Source organism: Crinia signifera, chromosome 8 (genome assembly GCF_055691185.1).
Source record: "Crinia signifera chromosome 8, ASM5569118v1, whole genome shotgun sequence".
Classification (NCBI taxonomy): Eukaryota; Metazoa; Chordata; class Amphibia; order Anura; family Myobatrachidae; genus Crinia; species Crinia signifera.
Window position 1 is genome coordinate 80,678,647 of NC_139224.1, and position 21,535 is coordinate 80,700,181.

A 21,535-nucleotide genomic window follows, 5' to 3' on the forward strand; every position below is an offset into this window, starting at 1 on the left:
TAATTCATCACTCTGCACATTTATTTGGTTCACAGGCAAGAAATTCTCAATCAAGATTCCAGAACACGACGTGGGATGAAATTGCACACACAATGCAAGGGGATTTTAAAGTGCACCAAAGAGAGCTGCAAGAGAAGGTTGCGTTACTGCAGAAGATCCATCAATCGAAAGATACAGAGTGCACAGAAGCTGCACAAGTATTGGGAAAAGAAGATGGAAGCGTACTTCTTGCTCGTCCAGGAAGAAAGGAACCAGTTCACAAGGTATGGCATAGTGTGTGTATGTGTATATATGTATGTACATTAGGGCCAGGTTCTGGTTGTGTCACTAAGCTGCGATCTTGCAGCTTACCGAGTATTTGAGGGCCTGCCCTGCTGAATCGCCTCCACATCCCTTGCAATCATGCAAGGGGATTTGATACAAAGACACATCCCCTCACAAGTGTCCGCAGCTGGAGTAAGAGATACTATACTTGGTAAAGTGCTGGGAAATGGTGCTGATGAATCTGTATCTAACTCTTATTAAATTTTTCCCCAAAAAACTGTGTTCTGTGGGCTAGGTGACATGAGGCAGATTGGTAGACTAATGAGGCAGCGAGTGAGATTTCTGCTATTTAAGGGAATCTCCTGCAGAATGCAGGAGGGTAAGCAACTATGCATCACTGACATATCATGAATGTCCTGATATAGTCTGTGCTGCTGCCCCACCAATGGGAGTGCCCGGGGTGTTACCCCTACAGTATTTGTTCAGATTGTAATGGATGTGTACCATGCATTGTGTCAACTGCTCCAGTCTTTCCAGAGTTATGCTGTAATACTCTGTGCTGCTACATCAGTGCTAGTGGTGTGTTACAATCTGGGAACAACACTGTGGGGGCAAGTAATATGTGTACTATGATTGGTGTACATTTCTGCAGTAATTGCGGAGTTATGCTGGAACATAAATGAGCGTACAGCGAAAATTGAGGTTTTTTATTAAATAACAATTAACAGTAATTCATTTAAATTTACATTTTTAGAGTTGATTTGGCCAGTATTCAATATGCTTGTATGTAAAAGATCACTATCTTCGCTTGTAATCTGGATTTTTATAGAAAGACAATAGGACAAAATTTCACTTTTTATACATTACATGGTGTAGTAGTGTCTGTACTAGGCTGTGTGTGTGTATGTATATGTGTATATATATATATATATATATATATGTATATCCAGACAGGCGGCCGGCACATCCACGGCTCCAAGGCTTAAGGTAATGCACTGGGTGCCTTCACCATGAATAATGTAGCATAGCAAGAAAGTGCGGCACTCGCAGTATAATAAAGTACACAGAAACGGAAGGTAAGTTAAGCTTTAGAAGGAAGGGTTAGGGGGGTAGAGGAGCAGGTTAGGGTGTCATTGGAGCCCCTGTCAGGATGCAGGGACGGTATTATGACCTCTGGCATCCTGATCATTGGAATGCTGTATGTATCCAAGCATACAGTATGCAGAAATTAAGAAAAATAATTATAGTAAAAAAAAAACCTGACACAAGATGTACTAATTACACATACTCCTGCAGTGGCACTACAAGTACCAGCACAGTATGGTGGGACTTCTAGTTTAATTAATGCTGGACAGATGCAATATAGGTATATATATATATATATATATATATATATATATATATACACACATACAGGACACCTAGACCCCCCCCCCAGACATTTAGACCTCAACCTCACAGACATTTAGACCTTAACCTCCTCACAGCTCACCTCTGCATTTCAGCTTCAGGGACAGCACTGCAGCGACATTGGGCAGAGCAGGTCAGGAGAAGGCAGATGGGATGGGTTGCACATGCCATGGATCTGTCAGGCCAGCCTAAACTTTGAGCCCTGGCCGCTGGGGTCTCTGACTGTCTGCTGCTGCAATGAAGATCCTCACATGATCATCAGCAGCTCAGACCAGCTCCATGTCTTCCCCAGATGGCTGGGGATGAGAGGCAGCAGTGCACTGACATCTCTCTCTGGCTGTGTGGTGACCACACTAGAGACTGGTGACTTATCAGAGGCTGGTAAGTCACATGGCATGGCATGGCCACCGAAGGATGTCTTTTTTAGAGACAGCATTCATTATTGTGTTAAGTGAACTCAGCAGCGCCCCTAGTGGCCAGTACTCATAGGCAGCTGCTTAAACGTAGCTCCGACCCTGCAGACACTAGAGGTATGGCAGTACCTCCAGTGTCTGTCTCCTGCAGGGCGGCGGCCATTTTGTGAGGGGCAAGATGCACACAGGTACAGCTGGCCCAGCCCCAGCCAGCAGATACCGGCCCGGGGGGCATATGGCACCCTGCCCCCCGGCCCAGCCCGCCCCTGATGCTATGCCATATATAATATATCTAAATACATACATATATATATATATATATATATACATATATATATATATATATATATATATATATATATATATATATATATATATATATATATATATATATATATAGCATAGCAAGGAAGTGCGGCACTCGCAGTATAATAAAGTACACAGAAACGGAAGGTAAGTTCAGCAACGTTTCAACGTCCTTTTATTAGGACATTTTCACCAGCCTGATGAAAATGTCCTAATAAAAGGACGTTGAAACGTTGCTGAACTTACCTTCCGTTTCTGTGTACTTTATTATACTGCGAGTGCCGCACTTCCTTGCTATGCTATATATATATATATATATATATATATATATATATATATATATATATATATGTATGTATTTAGATATATTATATATGGCATAGCATCAGGGGCGGGCTGGGCCGGGGGGAAGGGTGCCATATGCCCCCCGGGCCGGTATCTGCTGGCTGGGGCTGGGCCGGCTGTACCTGTGTGCATAGCAACAAGCATGTAATTTACCCTAGCAATGAGCATGTAACCCCTGGCATCGAGCAATATACCTTTGACAGTGAGCATGTAGGTAAGCAGCAGTTATGTGTTATAATATTTAATAGGCATTATTTTGTTTATTGGGCATTACGGTGTGTGGCATTATGTGTAATGGGCATTACAGTGTGTGGCATTATGTTTATTGGGCATTACATTGTTGGTATTATGTGTAATGGGCATTACGGTATTGGCATTATGTGTAATGGGCAATACGGTGTGTGGCATTATGTTTATTGAGCATTATGGTGTTGGCTTTATGTGTAATGGGCATTATAGTGTGTGTCATTATGTGTAATGGGCATTACGGTGTTAGCATTATGTGTAATGGGTATTATGGTATGGCATGTGTAATGGGCATTAAGGTGTGGCATTATGTGTAATGGGCATTGCAGTGTGTGGCATTATGTGTAATGGGCATTACATGGTAAAATTTTGCTACGCGCCTTCGGCGCACTGTACCCGTTTCTGGTGTATGTGTGTGTGTGTGGGGGGGAATGATTGTTTAATCCTTGCTGCATACTAGAGGGAAGAAGGGAGAGGTAGGGTAGTGAATCGATGGCGGTGGGCCACTTGCTTGTGTTGACCCCCAGGCTGAAAGTTGCCAGCAAGCCCCTGCATAGCATATTAGTGAAATATCACTTGTAAACTGGATTTGTATATAAAAACAGTCAAAAGGACAAAATATCACTTAAAGTAGAATAGTAGATCTTCATGAATCTTCATGAATCTTCATGAATCTTCATGAATCTTCATGAATCTTTTTGATTGTATAACATATTTGATTTCTCTATTCAGTTTACTTTTAGAAATGTCCCAGGAAGAAAGAAGGAGACCCTCAGAGGAAGAACAATCAGCGTCAAGATAGATTGAAGCTTTGGGTTCACCAATGTCCCAAGAAGAAAGAAGTAGGTTTTCTCTCTCTTCACAGGAAGAAGAATCAGCGCAGAGACAGACTGAAGATGTCCAACAACCATCACAGACAGACCACGAAGCTGACTCCGGAGAAGACCCCTGCAACAGGGGACCAAACTTCACAGATGAAGAAACCGACACACTCATTAACCAGGTAATTCATCACTCTGCACATTTATTTGGTTCACAGGCAAGAAATTCTCAATCAAGATTCCAGAACACGACGTGGGATGAAATTGCACACACAATGCAACGGGATTTTCAAGTGCACCAAAGAGAGCTGCAAGAAAAGGTTGCGTTACTGCAGAAGATCCGACAATCGGAAGATACAGAGTGCACAGAAACTGCACAAGTATTGGGAAAAGAAGATGGAAGCGTACTTCTTGCTCGTCCAGGAAGAGACGAACCAGTTCACAAGGTATGGCATAGTGTGTGTATGTGTATATATGTATGTACATTAGGGCCAGGTTCTGGTTGTGTCATTAAGCTGCGATCTTGCAGCTTACCGAGTCTTTGAGGGCCTGCCCTGCTGAATCGCCTCCACATCCCCTTGCAACCATGCAAGGGTATTTGATACAAAGACACATCCCCTCACAAGTGCCCGCAGCTGGAGTAAGAGATACTATACTTTGTAAAGTGCTGGAAAATGGTGCTGATGAATCTGTATCTAACTCTTATTCCATTTTTTCCCCCTAAAAACTGTGTTCTGTGGGCTAGGTGACATGAGGCAGATTGGTAGACTAATGAGGCAGGGAGGGAGATTGCTGCTATTTAAGGGAGTCTCCTGCAGAATGCAGGAGGGTAAGCAACTATGCATCACTGACATATCATGAATGTCCTGATATAGTCTATGCTGCTGCCCCACCCCTAGGAGTGCCTGGGGTGTTTCCCCTACAGTATTTGTTCAGATTGTAATCGATGCGTACCATGCTTTGCGTCAATTGCTCCAGTCTTTCCAGAGTTATGCTGTAATACTCTGTGCTGCTACATCAGTGCTAGTGATGTGTTACAATCTGGGAACAAACACTGTGGGGGCAAGTAATATGTGTACTATGATTGGTGTACATTTCTGCAGTAATTGCGGAGTTATGCTGGAACATAAATGAGCGTACAGCGAAAATTGAGGTTTTTTTATTAAATAACAATTAACAGTAATTCATTTAAATTTACATTTTTAGAGTTGATACGGCCAGTATTCAATATGCTTGTATGTAAAAGATCACTATCTTCGCTTGTAATCTGGATTTTTATAGAAAGACAATAGGACAAAATTTCACTTTTTATACATTACATGGTGTAGTAGTGTCTGTACTAGGCTGTGTGTGTGTGTGTATATATGTATATATATATATATATATATATATATATATATATATATATATATATATATTATATATGGCATAGCATATTAGTGAAATATCTCTTGTAAACTGGATTTGTATATAAAAACAGTCACTAGGACAAATGATCACTTATAGTAGAATAGTAGATCTTCATGAATCTTCATGAATCTTCATGAATCTTCATGAATCTTCATGAATCTTCATGAATCTTTATGAATCTTCATGAATGTTTTTGATTGAATAACATATTTGATTTCTCTATTCAGTTTTCTTTTAGAAATGCCCCAGGAAGAAAGGAGGAGACCCTCAGAGGAAGAACAATCAGCGTCAAGATAGATTGAAGCTTTGGGTTCACCAATGTCCCAAGAAGAAAGAAGTAGGTTTTCTCTCTCTTCACAGGAAGAAGAATCAGCGCAGAGACAGACTGAAGATGTCCAACAACCATTACAGACAGACCACGAAGCTGACTCCGGAGAAGACCCCTGCAACAGGGGACCAAACTTCACAGATGAAGAAACCGACACACTCATTAACCAGGTAATTCATCACTCTGCACATTTATTTGGTTCACAGGCAAGAAATTCTCAATCAAGATTCCAGAACACGACGTGGGATGAAATTGCACACACAATGCAAGGGGATTTTCAAGTGCACCAAAGATAGCTGCAAGAGAAGGTTGCGTTACTGCAGATGATCCATCAATCGAAAGATACAGAGTGCACAGAAGCTGCACAAGTATTGGGAAAAGAAGATGGAAGCGTACTTCTTGCTCGTCCAGGAAGAAAGTAACCAGTTCACAAGGTATGGCATAGTGTGTGTATGTGTATATATGTATGTACATTAGGGCCAGGTTCTGGTTGTGTCACTAAGCTGCGATCTTGCAGCTTACCGAGTATTTGAGGGCCTGCCCTGCTGAATCGCCTCCACATCCCTTGCAATCATGCAAGGGGATTTGATACAAAGACACATCCCCTCACAAGTGTCCGCAGCTGGAGTAAGAGATACTATACTTGGTAAAGTGCTGGGAAATGGTGCTGATGAATCTGTATCTAACTCTTATAAAATTTTTCCCCAAAAAACAGTGTTCTGTGGGCTAGGGGACATGAGGCAGATAGGTATACTAATGAGGCAGCGAGTGAGATTTCTGCTATTTAAGGGAATCTCCTGCAGAATGCAGGAGGGTAAGCAACTATGCATCACTGACATATCATGAATGTCCTGATATAGTCTGTGCTGCTGCCCCACCAATGGGAGTGCCCGGGTGTTTCCCCTACAGTATTTGTTCAGATTGTAATGGATGTGTACCATGCATTATTTCAACTGCTCCAGTCTTTCCAGAGTTATGCTGTAATACTCTGTGCTGCTACATCAGTGCTAGTGATGTGTTACAATCTGGGAACAAACACTGTGGGGGCAAGTAATATGTGTACTATGATTGGTGTACATTTCTGCAGTAATTGCGGAGTTATGCTGGAACATAAATGAGCGTACAGCGAAAATTGAGGTTTTTTATTAAATAACAATTAACAGTAATTCATTTGAATTTACATTTTTAGAGTTGATTTGGCCAGTATTCAATACGCTTGTATGTAAAAGATCACTATCTTCACTTGTAATCTGGATTTTTATAAAGACAATAGGACAAAATTTCACTTTTTATACATTACATGGTGTAGTAGTGTCTGTACTAGGCTGTGTGTGTGTGTGTGTATATATATATATATATATATATATATATATATATATATATATTTATATATATATTATATATGGCATAGCATATTAGTGAAATATCACTTGTAAACTGGATTTGTATATAAAAACAGTCACAAGAACAAATGATCACTTATAGTAAAATAGTAGATCTTCATGAATCTTTTTGATTGTATAACATATTTGATATCTCTATTCAGTTTTCTTTTAGAAATGTCCCAGGAAGAAAGAAGGAGACCCTCAGAGGAAGAACAATCAGCGTCAAGATAGATTGAAGCTTTGGTTCACCAATGTCCCAAGAAGAAAGAAGTAGGTTTTCTCTCTCTTCACAGGAAGAAGAATCAGCGCAGAGACAGACTGAAGATGTCCAACAACCATCACAGACAGACCACGAAGCTGACTCCGGAGAAGACCCCTGCAACAGGGGACCAAACTTCACAGATGAAGAAACCGACACACTCATTAACCAGGTAATTCATCACTCTGCACATTTATTTGGTTCACAGGCAAGAAATTCTCAATCAAGATTCCAGAACACGACGTGGGATAAAATTGCACACACAATGCAAGAGGATTTTCAAGTGCACCAAAGAGAGCTGCAAGAAAAGGTTGCGTTACTGCAGAAGATCCATCAATCGGAAGATACAGAGTGCACAGAAGCTGCACAAGTATTGGGAAAAGAAGATGGAAGCGTACTTCTTGCTCGTCCAGGAAGAAAGGAACCAGTTCACAAGGTATGGCATAGTGTGTGTATTTGATACATTATACATTAGGGCCAGGTTCTGGTTGTGTCATTAAGCTGCGATCTTGCAGCTTACCGAGTCTTTGAGGGCCTGCCCTGCTGAATCGTCTCCACATCCCCTTGCAACCATGCAAGGGGATTTGATAAAAAAGACACATCCCCTCACAAGTGTCCGCAGCTGGAGTAAGAGATACTATACTTGGTAAAGTGCTGGGAAATGGTGCTGATGAATCTGTATCTAAATTCTATTCCATTTTTCCCCCCAAAAAACTGTGTTCTGTGGGCTAGATGACATGAGGCAGATTGGTAGACTAATGAGGCAGGGAGGGAGATTGCTGCTATTTAAGGGAGTCTCCTGCAGAATGCAGGAGGGTAAGCAACTATGCATCACTGACATATCATGAATGTCCTGATATAGTCTATGCTGCTGCCCCACCCCTAGGAGTGCCCCGGGTGTTTCCCCTACAGCACAGGTCTTCAACCTGTGGCCCTCCAGATGTTGTGGAACTACATGTCCCAGCATGCCCTGAGGTTTTTTGGCATGCACTTATAGGAAAAAATGTGGCAATGCATGTTGGAACATGTAGTTTCACAACATCTGGAGGGCCACAGGTTGAAGACTCATGCCCTACAGTATTTGTTCAGATTGTAATTGATGTGTACCATGCTTTGTGTCAATTGCTCCAGTCTTTCCAGAGTTATGCTGTAATACTCTGTGCTGCTACATCAGTGCTAGTGATGTGTTACAATCTGGGAACAAACACTGTGGGGGCAAGTAATATGTGTACCATGATTGGTGTACATTTCTGCAGTAATTGCGGAGTTATGCTGGAACATAAATGAGCGTACAGCGAAAATTGAGGTTTTTTATTAAATAACAATTAACAGTAATTCATTTAAATTTACATTTTTAGAGTTGATTCGGCCAGTATTCAGTATGCTTGTATAAAAGATCCCTATCTTCGCTTGTAATCTGGATTTTTATAGAAAGACAATAGGACAAAAAATTCACTTTTTATACATTACATGGTGTAGTAGTGTCTGTACTAGGCGGTGTCTGTGTGTGTGTGTGTATGTATATATATATATATATATATATATATATATATATATTTATATATATTATATATGGCATAGCATATTAGTGAAATATCACTTGTAAACTGAATTTGTATATAAAAACAGTCACAAGGACAAATGATCACTTATAGTAAAATAGTAGATCTTCATAAATCTTTTTGATTGTATAACATATTTGATTTCTCTATTCAGCTTTCTTTTAGAAATGTCCCAGGAAGAAAGGAGGAGACCCTCAGAGGAAGAACAATCAGCGTCAAGATAGATTGAAGCTTTGGGTTCACCAATGTCCCAAGAAGAAAGAAGTAGGTTTTCTCTCTCTTCACAGGAAGAAGAATCAGCGCAGAGACAGACTGAAGTTGTCCAACAACCATCACAGACAGACCACGAAGCTGACTCCGGAGAAGACCCCTGCAACAGGGGACGAAACTTCACAGATGAAGAAACCGACACACTCATTAACCAGGTAATTCATCACTCTGCACATTTATTTGGTTCACAGGCAAGAAATTCTCAATCAAGATTCCAGAACACGACGTGGGATGAAATTGCACACACAATGCAAGGGGATTTTCAAGTGCACCAAAGAGAGCTGCAAGAGAAGGTTGCGTTACTGCAGAAGATCCATCAATCGGAAGATACAGAGTGCACAGAAGCTGCACAAGTATTGGGAAAAGAAGAGGGAAGCGTACTTCTTGCTAGTCCAGGAAGAGAGGAACCAGTTCACAAGGTATGGCATAGTGTGTGTATGTGTATATATATATGTACATTAGGGCCAGGTTCTGGTTGTGTCATTAAGCTGCGATCTTGCAGCTTACCGAGTCTTTGAGGTCCTGCCCTGCTGAATCGCCTCCACATCCCCTTGCAACCATGCAAGGAGATTTGATAAAAAAGATACATCCCCTCACAAGTGTCCGCAGCTGGAGTAAGAGATACTATACTTGGTAAAGTGCTGGGAAATGGTGCTGATGAATCTGTATCTAAATTCTATTCCATTTTTCCCCCAAAAAAACTGTGTTCTGTGGGCTAGGTGACATGAGGCAGATTGGTAGACTAATGAGGCAGGGAGGGAGATTGCTGCTATTTAACCCCTTCCTGACAGAGCTAGTTTTTGCGTTCCTGACAGAGCCATTTTTTTCAAATCTGACATGTCTCACTTAAGTGGGGATAACTTTTTTTTGCTTTTACTTATCCCAGTGATTTTGAGATTGTTTTCTCGTGACACATTGTACTTCAAGTTAGTGGTAAATTTTCGTCGATACAGTCTGTGTTTTTTTGTGAAAAATACCAAAATGTCGGAAAAAAATGGAAAATTTTGCGATTTGCAAAATGTTAAATTTTCTGCTTGTGAGACAAATAATCTTACCACTCAAAATAGTGAATAACTAACATAGACCATATGTCTACTTTATGTTGACATCATTATTTCAACTTCCTTTTAATTTTTTGGGACACTAGGAGGCTTACAATATGAATAGCAAATTCTCAAATTTTCAAGAAAATTTCAAACACTGATTTTTTTAGGGACCAGTTCAGTTCTGATGTGACTTTGAGGGACTTGTATGTGAGACACCCCCATAAATGATGCCATTTCAAAAACTGCACCCCTCACAGTATTCAAAACAGCATTTTGGAAGTTTGTTAACCCTTTAGGTGTTTCACAGGAATTAAAACAAAGTGTAGGTGAAATTTCAAAATTTCTTTTTTTTTTGCAGAGTTTCAATTTTAATACATTTTTCTAACGAATACAGTAGATTTTACTAGAGAAATGTGACTAAAAATTGATTCCCCCAATTCTTTTGTTTTCATAAATATCCTATATGTGGCCCTAGTGTGCACGGTGACCAAACCACAGGCTTCATAATAGAAGGAGCACCTACTTGATTTTGGAGCCTCCTTTTTATGAGATTATTTTTTAGGCACCATGTAGGTTTCTAGGCACCATAAGATGCTAAAAGTTAGGAACCCCCCCACAAGTGACCCCATTTTGCAAACTACACCCCTCAGGGAATTAATCTAGGGGTATAGTGTACATTTCAAACCCCCAGGGGTTTCACCAATTTTGATACAACTGGGCTGTGAAAATGAAAAAAAATAATTTTTCATTTTCACAGCTCAGTTGTATCAAAATTGGTTAAACCCCTGGGGGTTTGAAATGTACACTATACCCCCTGATGAATTCCCTGAAGGGTGTAGTTTGCAAAATGGGGTCACTTGTGGGGGGGTTCCACTGTATAGGTGCTTCAGGGGTCATTCAACCAGAATCTGTGCTGCAAAATCCAAAAATCACTCCTTCCCTTCTGAGTCCTGCCATGCACCCAACTGGTATTTTTTGGTCACATGTGAGGCATTGCCGTACTCGGGAGAAATTGGGGCACAGATTTTGGGGTGCTTTTTCTCCTTCATTCCTTGTGAAAATGAAAAATTTTGAGCCAGATCTGCATTTTTGTGTAAAAAATGTAATTTTTCATTTGCACAGCCCAGTTGTATCAAAATTGGTGAAACCCCTGGGGGTTTGAAATGTACACTATACCCCTAGATAAATTCCCTGAGGGGTGTAGTTTGCAAAATGGGGTGACTTGTGGGGGGGTTCCACTGTATTGGTGCTTCGGGGGTCTTGCTAATGCGACATAGCACCCACCAAAATTCCACCAGAATCTGAGCTGCAAAATACAAAAATCACTCCTTCCCTTCTGAGTCCTGCCATGCACCCAAATGGTATTTTTTGGTCACATGTGAGGCATTGCCATACTCGGGAGAAATTGGGGCACAGATTTTGGGGTGCTTTGTCTCCTTCATTCCTTGTGAAAATGACAAATTTTGAGCCAAAACTGCATTTTTGTGTAAAAAAATGTAATTTTTCATTTTCACAGCCCAGTTGTACCACAATTGGTGAAACCCCTGGGGGTTTTAAATGTACGCTATACCCCTAGATGAATTCCCTGAGGGGTGTAGTTTGCAAAATGGGGTCACTTGTGGGGGGGTTCCACTGTATTGGTGCTTCGGGGGTCTTGCTAAAGCGACATAGCACCCACCAAAATTCCACCAGAATCTGAGCTGCAAAATCCAAATATCACTCCTTCCCTTCTGAGTCCTGCCATTTTTTGGTCACACATGAAGCATTGCCGTACTCGGGAGAAATTGGGGCACAGATTTTGGGGTGCTTTTTCTCCTTCGTACCTTATGACAATGAAAAATTTGGAGCCAGAACTGCATTTTTGTGTAAAAAAATGTAATTTTTCATTTTCACTGCCCAGTTGTATCAAAGTTGGTGAAACCCCTGGGGGTTTGAAATGTACACTATACCCCCTGATGAATTCCCTGAAGGGTGTAGTTTGCAAAATGGGGTCCCTTGTGGGGGGGTTCCACTGTATAGGTGCTTCAGGGGTCATTCAACCAGAATCTGTGCTGCAAAATCCAAAAATCACTCCTTCCCTTCTGAGTCCTGCCATGCACCCAACTGGTATTTTTTGGTCACATGTGAGGCATTGCCGTACTCGGGAGAAATTGGGGCACAGATTTTGGGGTGCTTTGTCTCCTTCATTCCTTGTGAAAATGAAAAATTTTGAGCCAGATCTGCATTTTTGTGTAAAAAAATTTAATTTTTTACACAAAAATGCAGTTCTGGCTCAAAATTTTTAATTTTCACAAGGAATGAAGGAGACAAAGCACCCCAAAATCTGTGCCCCAATTTCTCCCGGGTACGGCAATGCCTCACATGTGACCAAAAAATACCAGTTGGGTGCATGGCAGGACTCAGAAGGGAAGGAGTGATTTTTGGTGGTGGAATGAATGGCGGGTGCTATGTCGCATTAGCAAGACCCCCGAAGCACCAATACAGTGGAACCCCCCCACAAGTGACCCCATTTTGGTCACCAGCTTTGGGAGGGGGGCTGGCGCTGCGGCTGGCGGGGGGGTGGGAGGGGTGCTGGCGCTGCGGCAGCCGGGTGGGTGGGAGGGAGGGGGGCTGCCGGGTGGGAGGGGGGGGGGGGGGGCTGGAGATCGGTGCGGTATACGCACACACACACACACACACACACACATATATATATATATATATATATATATATGTTGTATATATATATATACATATATATACACACACACACATATATATATATATATATATATGTGTGTGTGTGTATATATATATATATATATATATATATATACACACATTTGCCCATTATTTTTTATTTTATTTTATTTCTCATTTTTCCAGCAGCAGCATGATGCTGCTGCTGCTGCTGCTGCGGGGGGAGGGGGGAGGAGGGGAGCGCAGCGTGCGCTCCGGACGTAGCGGTGGAGCCGCTGGAGCTGCTGCTGCTGCCGGGTGAGTGCCCGGCGGGTGGGAGGGGGGTGCTGCCGCTCGGTGGTGATCGGTGCTGCCGGTAACACAGGAAACGCTGTGATTGACTATTCAGATTTGAACAGCCAATCACAGCGATCGCCGACCGGGGGGGGCACCCCTGCCCCCCCTGGGCGGCGAGGGGGGATGTCTGCTGTCAGGGACAGCAGACATCTCTTAACTGTCACCGCGTCTATAGACGCGGTGACAGTTAGAAACCATGACGTACATTTATGCCATGTGTCGGGAAGTACTTCCCGACCATGACGTAAATGTACGTCAAATGTCGGGAAGGGGTTAAGGGAGTCTCCTGCAGAATGCAGGAGGGTAAGCAACTATGCATCACTGACATATCATGAATGTCCTGATATAGTCTGTGCTGCTGCCCCACCAATGGGAGTCCCCATGGTCTTTCCCCTACAGTATTTGTTCAGATTGTAATGGATGTGTACCATGCATTGTGTCAACTGCTCCAGTCTTTCCAGAGTTATGCTGTAATACTCTGTGCTGCTACATCAGTGCTAGTGGTGTGTTACAATCAGGGAACAAACACTGTGGGGGCAAGTAATATGTGTACTATGATTGGTGTACATTTCTGCAGTAATTGCGGAGTTATGGTGGAACATAAATGAGCGTACAGCGAAAATTGTGTTTTTTATTAAATAACAATTAACAGTAATTCATTTAAATTTACATTTTTAGAGTTGATTCGCCCAGTATTCAATACGCTAGTATGTAAAAGATCACTATCTTCGCTTGTAATCTGGATTTTTATAGAAAGACAATAGGACAAAATCTCACTTTTTATACATTACATGGTGTAGTAGTGTCTGTACTAGGCTGTGTTTTTGTATGTATGGGTATATATATATATATATATATATATATATATATATATATATGTATATGTGTATATATTATATATATGGCAGAGCATATTAGTGAAATATCACTTGTAAACTGAATTTGTATATAAAAACAGTCACAAGGACAAAATATCACTTATAGTAGAATAGTAGATCTTTATGAATCTTTTTGATTGTATAACATATTTGATTTCTCTATTCAGTTTTCTTTTAGAAATGTCCCAGGAAGAAAGGAGGAGACCCTCAGAGGAAGAACAATCAGTGTCAAGATAGATTGAAGCTTTGGGTTCACCAATGTCCCAAGAAGAAAGAAGTAGGTTTTCTCTCTCTTCACAGGAAGAAGAATCAGCGCCAAGACAGACTGAAGATGTCCAACAACCATCACAGACAGACCACGAAGCTGACTCCGGAGAAGACCCCTGCAACAGGGGACCAAACTTCACAGATGAAGAAACCGACACACTCATTAACCAGGTAATTCATCACTCTGCACATTTATTTGGTTCACAGGCAAGAAATTCTCAATCAAGATTCCAGAACACGACGTGGGATGAAATTGCACACACAATGCAAGGGGATTTTCAAGTGCACCAAAGAGAGCTGCAAGAAAATATTGCGTTACTGCAGAAGATCCATCAATCGTAAGATACAGAGTGCACAGAAGCTGCACAAGTATTGGGAAAAGAAGATGGAAGCGTACTTCTTGCTCGTCCAGGAAGAAAGGAACCAGTTCACAAGGTATGGCATAGTGTGTGTATGTGTATATATGTATGTACATTAGGGCCAGTTTCTGGTTGTGTCATTAAGCTGCAATCTTGCAGCTTACCGAGTCTTTGAGGTCCTGCCCTGCTGAATCGCCTCCACATCCCCTTGCAACCATGCAAGGGGATTTGATACAAAGACACATCCCCTCACAAGTGTCCGCAGCTGGAGTAAGAGATACTATACTTGGTAAAGTGCTGGGAAATGGTGCTGATGAATCTGTATCTAACTCTTATTCCATTTTCCCCCCCAAAAAACTGTGTTCTGTGGGCTAGGTGACATGAGGCAGATTGGTAGACTAATGAGGCAGGGAGGGAGATTGCTGCTATTTAAGGGAGTCTCCTACAGAATGCAGGAGAGTAAGCAACTATGCATCACTGATATATCATGAATGTCCTGATAAAGTCTGTGCTGCTGCCCCACCCCTAGGAGTGCCCGGGGTGTTTCCCCTACAGTATTTGTTCAGATTGTAATTGATGTGTACCATGCTTTGTGTCAATTGCTCCAGTCTTTTCAGAGTTATGCTGTAATACTCTGTGATGCTACATCAGTGCTAGTGATGTGTTACAATCTGGGAACAAACACTGTGGGGGCAATTAATATGTGTACTATGATTGGTGTACATTTCTGCAGTAATTGCGGAGTTATGCTGGAACATAAATGAGCGTACAGCGAAAATTGTATTGGTACTTGTGAGTTATCCGGGCTGCCGATTTTTTCATCGCGCCCGAAATCGTGGGCATCGTGTCGGTCGTGGCCGTTATAAGGAGCCGCGACGCGATGCCCGCGATTTCCCATAGACAGTAATGTTAAAAGACACGATGGACACGATTTCCGACACGATTTCCCATAGACAGTAATGTTAAAAGACGCGATGGACCCGATTTCCCATAGACAACAATGTTAAAATAAAATGACAATGTTAAATTGGCCAATATGGGCATTTCACATTGGATATGTTTTAAAAAAAAAGTTTCATGGCCCCCCACCACCGTTAACGCCACCCCGCTATTGACGCCAACCCGAAGCGTGGCGAGCGCAGCGAGCCCGCTAGGGGCGGCGGTACGCGTCCTCCGACCTTTTCATACCCCTACTATCCACTAGGGCATGGAGTGAGAATAGAATAGTGTGGCGAGCGCAGCGAGCCCCGCGAGGGGACGCGGACACCTGTGAATCCCGCAAGGGCACGCAGATACCTGTGAAGGTATCCGCGTCCCCTCGTGGGGCTCGCTGCGCTCGCCACGCTTCGGGCTCGGTGGCTCGCTGTGCTCGCCACACTATTCTATTCTTACTCCACGCCCTAGTGGATAGTAGGGGTATGAAAAGGTCGGAGGACGCGTACCGCTGCGCTCGGGTTTCGGGTTGGCGTCAATAGCGGGGTGGCGTTAACGGTGGTGGGGGGCCATGAAACATTTTTTTTTAAAACATATCCAATGTGAAATGCCCATATTGGCCAATTTCACATTGTCATTTTATTTTAACATTGCTGTCTATGGGAAATCGGGTCCATCGCGTCTTTTAACATTACTGTCTATGGGAAATCGGGTCCATCGTGTCTTTTAACATTACTGTCTATGGGAAATCGCGGGCATCGCGTCGTGGCCCCTTCTAACGGCCACGACCGACGCGATGCCCCCGATTTCGGCTAAATCGCGGGCATCGCGTCGGTCGGGTGTCCTTAAGTTAAGGACAAAATCGGCAGCCCGGATAACTCACAAGTACCATTGTGTTTTTTTATTAAATAACAATTAACAGTAATTAATTTAAATTTACATTTTTAGAGTTGATACGGCCAGTATTCAATATGCTTGTATGTAAAAGATCACTATCTTCGCTTGTAATCTGGATTTTTATAGAAAGACAATAGGACAAAATTTCACTTTTTATACATTACATGGTGTAGTAGTGTCTGTACTAGGCTGTGTGTGTGTGTGTGTGTGTGTGTGTGTGTGTGTGTGTGTGTGTGTGTATATATATATATATATATATATATATATATATATATAAATATATATATATATATATATATATATATATATATATAATATGTATGGCAGAGCATATTAGTGAAATATCACTTGTAAACTGGATTTGTATATAAAAACAGTCACAAGGACAAATGATCACTTATAGTAAAATAGTAGATCTTCATGAATCTTTTTGATTGTATAACATATTTGATTTCTCTATTCAGTTTTCGGTACTTATGTAGTATCTGGGCTGCCGATTTTTTGATTGTATGCCTTAAGTTAAGGCATACAATCAGATGCGATGCGATGCGATATCGCATCGCATCGCATACGACCATGCGATGCGATGCGATGCGATGACCCGATTTTTCCATAGGATTCAATGTTAAAATGGACTGAGTCCATTTTAACATGGAATTCAATGGGAAAAATGGGTCCTTTTCATACCCCTACTATCCAAGTGGGCATGGAGTTGGATATAAACCTGTGGCGAGCGTAGCGAGCCACCGAGCCCGAAGCGTGGCTAGCGAAGCGAGCCCCGCGAGGGGACGGTATTCTGTGTCCCCTCGCGGGGCTCGCTACGCTCGCCATGCTTCGGGCTCGGTGGCTCGCTACGCTCGCCACAGGTTTATATCCAACTCCATGCCCACTTGGATAGTAGGGGTATGAAAAGGACCCCTTTTCCCATTGAATTCTATGTTAAAATGGACTCAGTCCATTTTAACATTGAATCCTATGGAAAAATCGGGTCCATCGCATCGCATCGCATCGCATCGCATGCGATATGGTCGGGTGCGATGCGATGCGATGGACCCGATTTCAAAATCGGCAGCCCAGTTACTACATAAGTACCCAGTTTTCTTTTAGAAATGTCCCAGGAAGAAAGAAGGAGACCCTCAGAGGAAGAACAATCAGCGTCAAGATAGATTGAAGCTTTGGTTCACCAATGTCCCAAGAAGAAAGAAGTAGGTTTTCTCTCTCTTCACAGGAAGAAGAATCAGCGCAGAGACAGACTGAAGATGTCCAACAACCATCACAGACAGACCACGAAGCTGACTCCGGAGAAGACCCCTGCAACAGGGGACCAAACTTCACAGATGAAGAAACCGACACACTCATTAACCAGGTAATTCATCACTCTGCACATTTATTTGGTTCACAGGCAAGAAATTCTCAATCAAGATTCCAGAACACGACGTGGGATGAAATTGCACACACAATGCAAGGGGATTTTCAAGTGCACCAAAGAGAGCTGCAAGAGAAGGTTGCGTTACTGCAGAAGATCCATCAATCGGAAAATACAGAGTGCACAGAAGCTGCACAAGTATTGGGAAAAGAAGATGGAAGCGTACTTCTTGCTCGTCCAGGAAGAGACGAACCAGTTTACAAGGTATGGCATAGTGTGTGTATGTGTATATATGTATGTACATTAGGGCCAGGTTCTGGTTGTGTCATTAAGCTGCGATCTTGCAGCTTACCGAGTCTTTGAGGGCCTGCCCTGCTGAATCGCCTCCACATCCCCTTGCAACCATGCAAGGGTATTTGATACAAAGACACATCCCCTCACAAGTGCCCGCAGCTGGAGTAAGAGATACTATACTTTGTAAAGTGCTGGGAAATGGTGCTGATGAATCTGTATCTAACTCTTATTCCATTTTTCCCCCCAAAAAACTGTGTTCTGTGGGCTAGGTGACATGAGGCAGATTGGTAGACTAATGAGGCAGGGAGGGAGATTGCTGCTATTTAAGGGAGTTTCCTGCAGAATGCAGAAGGGTAAGCAACTATGCATCACTGACATATCATGAATGTCCTGATATAGTCTGTGCTGCTTCCCCACCAATGGGAGTGCCCGGGGTGTTTCCCCTACAGTATTTGTTCAGATTGTAATGGATGTGTACCATGCATTGTGTCAACTGCTCCAGTCTTTCCAGAGTTATGCTGTAATACTCTGTGCTGCTACATCAGTGCTAGTGGTGTGTTACAATCAGGGAACAAACACTGTGGGGGCAAGTAATATGTGTACTATGATTGGTGTACATTTCTGCAGTAATTGCGGAGTTATGCTGGAACATAAATGAGCGTACAGCGAAAATTGAGGTTTTTTTATTAAATAAAAATTAACAGTAATTCATTTAAATGTTAGCGTTGATTCGGCCAGTATTCAATATGCTTGTATGTAAAAGATCACTATCTTCGCTTGTAATCTGGATTTTTATAGAAAGACAATAGGACAAAATTTCACCTTTTATACATTACATGGTGTAGTAGTGTCTGTACTAGGCTGTGTTTGTGTATGTATGGGTATATATATATATATATATATATATATGTATATATTATATATATATGGCAGAGCATATTAGTGAAATACCACTTGTAAACTGGATTTGTATATAAAAACAGTCACTAGGACAAAATATCACTTATAGTAGAATAGTAGATCTTTATGAATCTTTTTGATTGTATAACATATTTGATTTCTCTATTCAGTTTTCTTTTAGAAATGTCCAAGGAAGAAAGAAGGAGACCCTCAGAGGAAGAACAATCAGCGTCAAGATAGATTGAAGCTTTGGTTCACCAATGTCCCAAGAAGAAAGAAGTAGGTTTTCTCTCTCTTCACAGGAAGAAGAATCAGCGCAGAGACAGACTGAAGATGTCCAACAACCATCACAGACAGACCACGAAGCTGACTCCGGAGAAGACCCCTGCAACAGGGGACCAAACTTCACAGATGAAGAAACAGACACACTCATTAACCAGGTAATTCATCATTCTGCACATTTATTTGGTTCACAGGCAAGAAATTCTCAATCAAGATTCCAGAACACGACGTGGGATAAAATTGCACACACAATGCAAGAGGATTTTCAAGTGCACCAAAGAGAGCTGCAAGAAAAGGTTGCGTTACTGCAGAAGATCCATCAATCGGAAGATACAGAGTGCACAGAAGCTGCACAAGTATTGGGAAAAGAAGATGGCAGCGTACTTCTTGCTCGTCCAGGAAGAAAGGAACCAGTTTACAAGGTATGGCATAGTGTGTGTATGTGTATATATGTATATACATTAGGGCCAGGTTCTGGTTGTGTCATTAAGCTGCGATCTTGCAGCTTACCGAGTCTTTGAGGGCCTGCCCTGCTGAATCGCCTCCACATCCCCTTGCAACCATGCAAGGGGATTTGATAAAAAAGACACATCCCCTCACAAGTGTCCGCAGCTGGAGTAAGAGATACTATACTTGGTAAAGTGCTGGGAAATGGTGCTGATGAATCTATCAAACTTCTATTCCATTTTTCCCCCCAAAAAACTGTGTTCTGTGGGCTAGGTGACATGAGGCAGATTGGTAGACTAATGAGGCAGGTAGGGAGATTGCTGCTATTTAAGGGAGTCTCCTGCAGAATGCAGGAGGGTAAGCAACTATGCATCACTGACATATCATGAGTGTCATGAGAGTCTGTGCTGCTGCCCCACCCCTAGGAGTGCCCCGGGTGTTTCCCCTACAGTATTTGTTCAGATTGTAATTGATGTGTACCATGCTTTGTGTCAATTGCTCCAGTCTTTCCAGAGTTATGCTGTAATACTCTGTGCTGCTACATCAGTGCTAGTGATGTGTTACAATCTGGGAACAAACACTGTGGGGGCAAGTAATATGTGTACTATGATTGGTGTACATTTCTGCAGTAATTGCGGAGTTATGCTGGAACATAAATGAGCGTACAGCGAAAATTGTGTTTTTTTATTAAATAACAATTAACAGTAATTCATTTAAATTTACGTTTTTAGAGTTGATACGGCCAGTATTCAATATGCTTGTATGTAAAAGATCACTATCTTCGCTTGTAATCTGGATTTTTATAGAAAGACAATAGGACAAAATCTCACTTTTTATACATTACATGGTGTAGTAGTGTCTGTACTAGGCTGTGTGTGTCTGTGTGTGTGTATATATATATATATATATATATATATATATATATATATATATATATATATATGGCAGAGCATATTAGTGAAATATCACTTGTAAACTGGATTTGTATATAAAAACAGTCACAAGGACAAAATATCACTTATAGTAGAATAGCAGATCTTTATGAATCTTCATGAATCTTTTTGATTGTATAACATATTTGATTTCTCTATTCAGTTTTCTTTTAGAAATGTCCCAGGAAAAAAGGAGGAGTCCCTCAGAGGAAGAACAATCAGCGTCAAGATAGATTGAAGCTTTGAGTTCACCAATGTCCCAAGAAGAAAGAAGTAGGTTTTCTTTCTCTTCACAGGAAGAAGAATCAGCGCAGAGACAGACTGAAGTTGTCCAACAACCATTACAGACAGACCACGAAGCTGTCTCCGGAGAAGACCCCTGCAACAGGGGACCAAACTTCACAGATGAAGAAACCGACACACTCATTAACCAGGTAATTCATCACTCTGCACATTTATTTGGTTCACAGGCAAGAAATTCTCAATCAAGATTCCAGAACACGACGTGGGATGAAATTGCACACACAATGCAAGGGGATTTTCAAGTGCACCAAAGAGAGCTGCAAGAGAAGGTTGCGTTACTGCAGAAGATCCATCAATCGGAAAATACAGAGTGCACAGAAGCTGCACAAGTATTGGGAAAAGAAGATGGAAGCGTACTTCTTGCTTGTCCAGGAAGAGACGAACCAGTTCACAAGGTATGGCATAGTGTGTGTATGTGTATATATGTATGTACATTAGGGCCAGGTTCTGGTTGTGTCATTAAGCTGCGATCTTGCAGCTTACCGAGTCTTTGAGGGCCTGCCCTGCTGAATCGCCTCCACATCCCCTTGCAACCATGCAAGGGTATTTGATACAAAGACACATCCCCTCACAAGTGCCCGCAGCTGGAGTAAGAGA

The 21,535-nt window shown here is 42.0% G+C and overlaps 2 protein-coding genes across 2 annotated transcripts; both read left to right on the forward strand.

Moving 5' to 3' along the window:
• The first annotated feature begins 8,929 nt into the window (after positions 1 to 8,929).
• LOC146027032 (uncharacterized) lies at positions 8,930 to 14,550 on the forward strand. Its single transcript, XM_083158044.1, has 2 exons — positions 8,930 to 9,438; positions 14,126 to 14,550. Exons 1-2 carry the CDS (start codon positions 8,995 to 8,997, stop codon positions 14,198 to 14,200), a joined length of 519 nt encoding a protein of 172 aa, XP_083014170.1. The 5' UTR covers positions 8,930 to 8,994; the 3' UTR covers positions 14,201 to 14,550.
• A 4,625-nt stretch (positions 14,551 to 19,175) lies between these two features.
• On the forward strand, positions 19,176 to 20,923 carry LOC146027033 (uncharacterized). Its single transcript, XM_083158045.1, has 2 exons — positions 19,176 to 19,678; positions 20,799 to 20,923. The coding sequence occupies exons 1-2, from the start codon at positions 19,235 to 19,237 to the stop codon at positions 20,871 to 20,873; spliced, it is 519 nt and encodes a 172-aa protein (XP_083014171.1). The 5' UTR covers positions 19,176 to 19,234; the 3' UTR covers positions 20,874 to 20,923.
• The last annotated feature ends 612 nt before the right edge of the window (positions 20,924 to 21,535 follow it).

Excerpts from the sequence above, each read along its gene's own strand:
- LOC146027032 (XM_083158044.1), top strand. The coding sequence starts at position 8,995 with ATGTCCCAAGAAGAAAGAAGTAGGTTTTCTCTCTCTTCACAGGAAGAA. Across the intron at positions 9,439-14,125 it reads GAGAGGAACCAGTTCACAAG|TTTTCTTTTAGAAATGTCCC; the intron begins GTATGGCATAGT and ends TTCTCTATTCAG.
- LOC146027033 (XM_083158045.1), top strand. The coding sequence starts at position 19,235 with ATGTCCCAAGAAGAAAGAAGTAGGTTTTCTCTCTCTTCACAGGAAGAA. Across the intron at positions 19,679-20,798 it reads GAAAGGAACCAGTTTACAAG|TTTTCTTTTAGAAATGTCCC; the intron begins GTATGGCATAGT and ends TTCTCTATTCAG.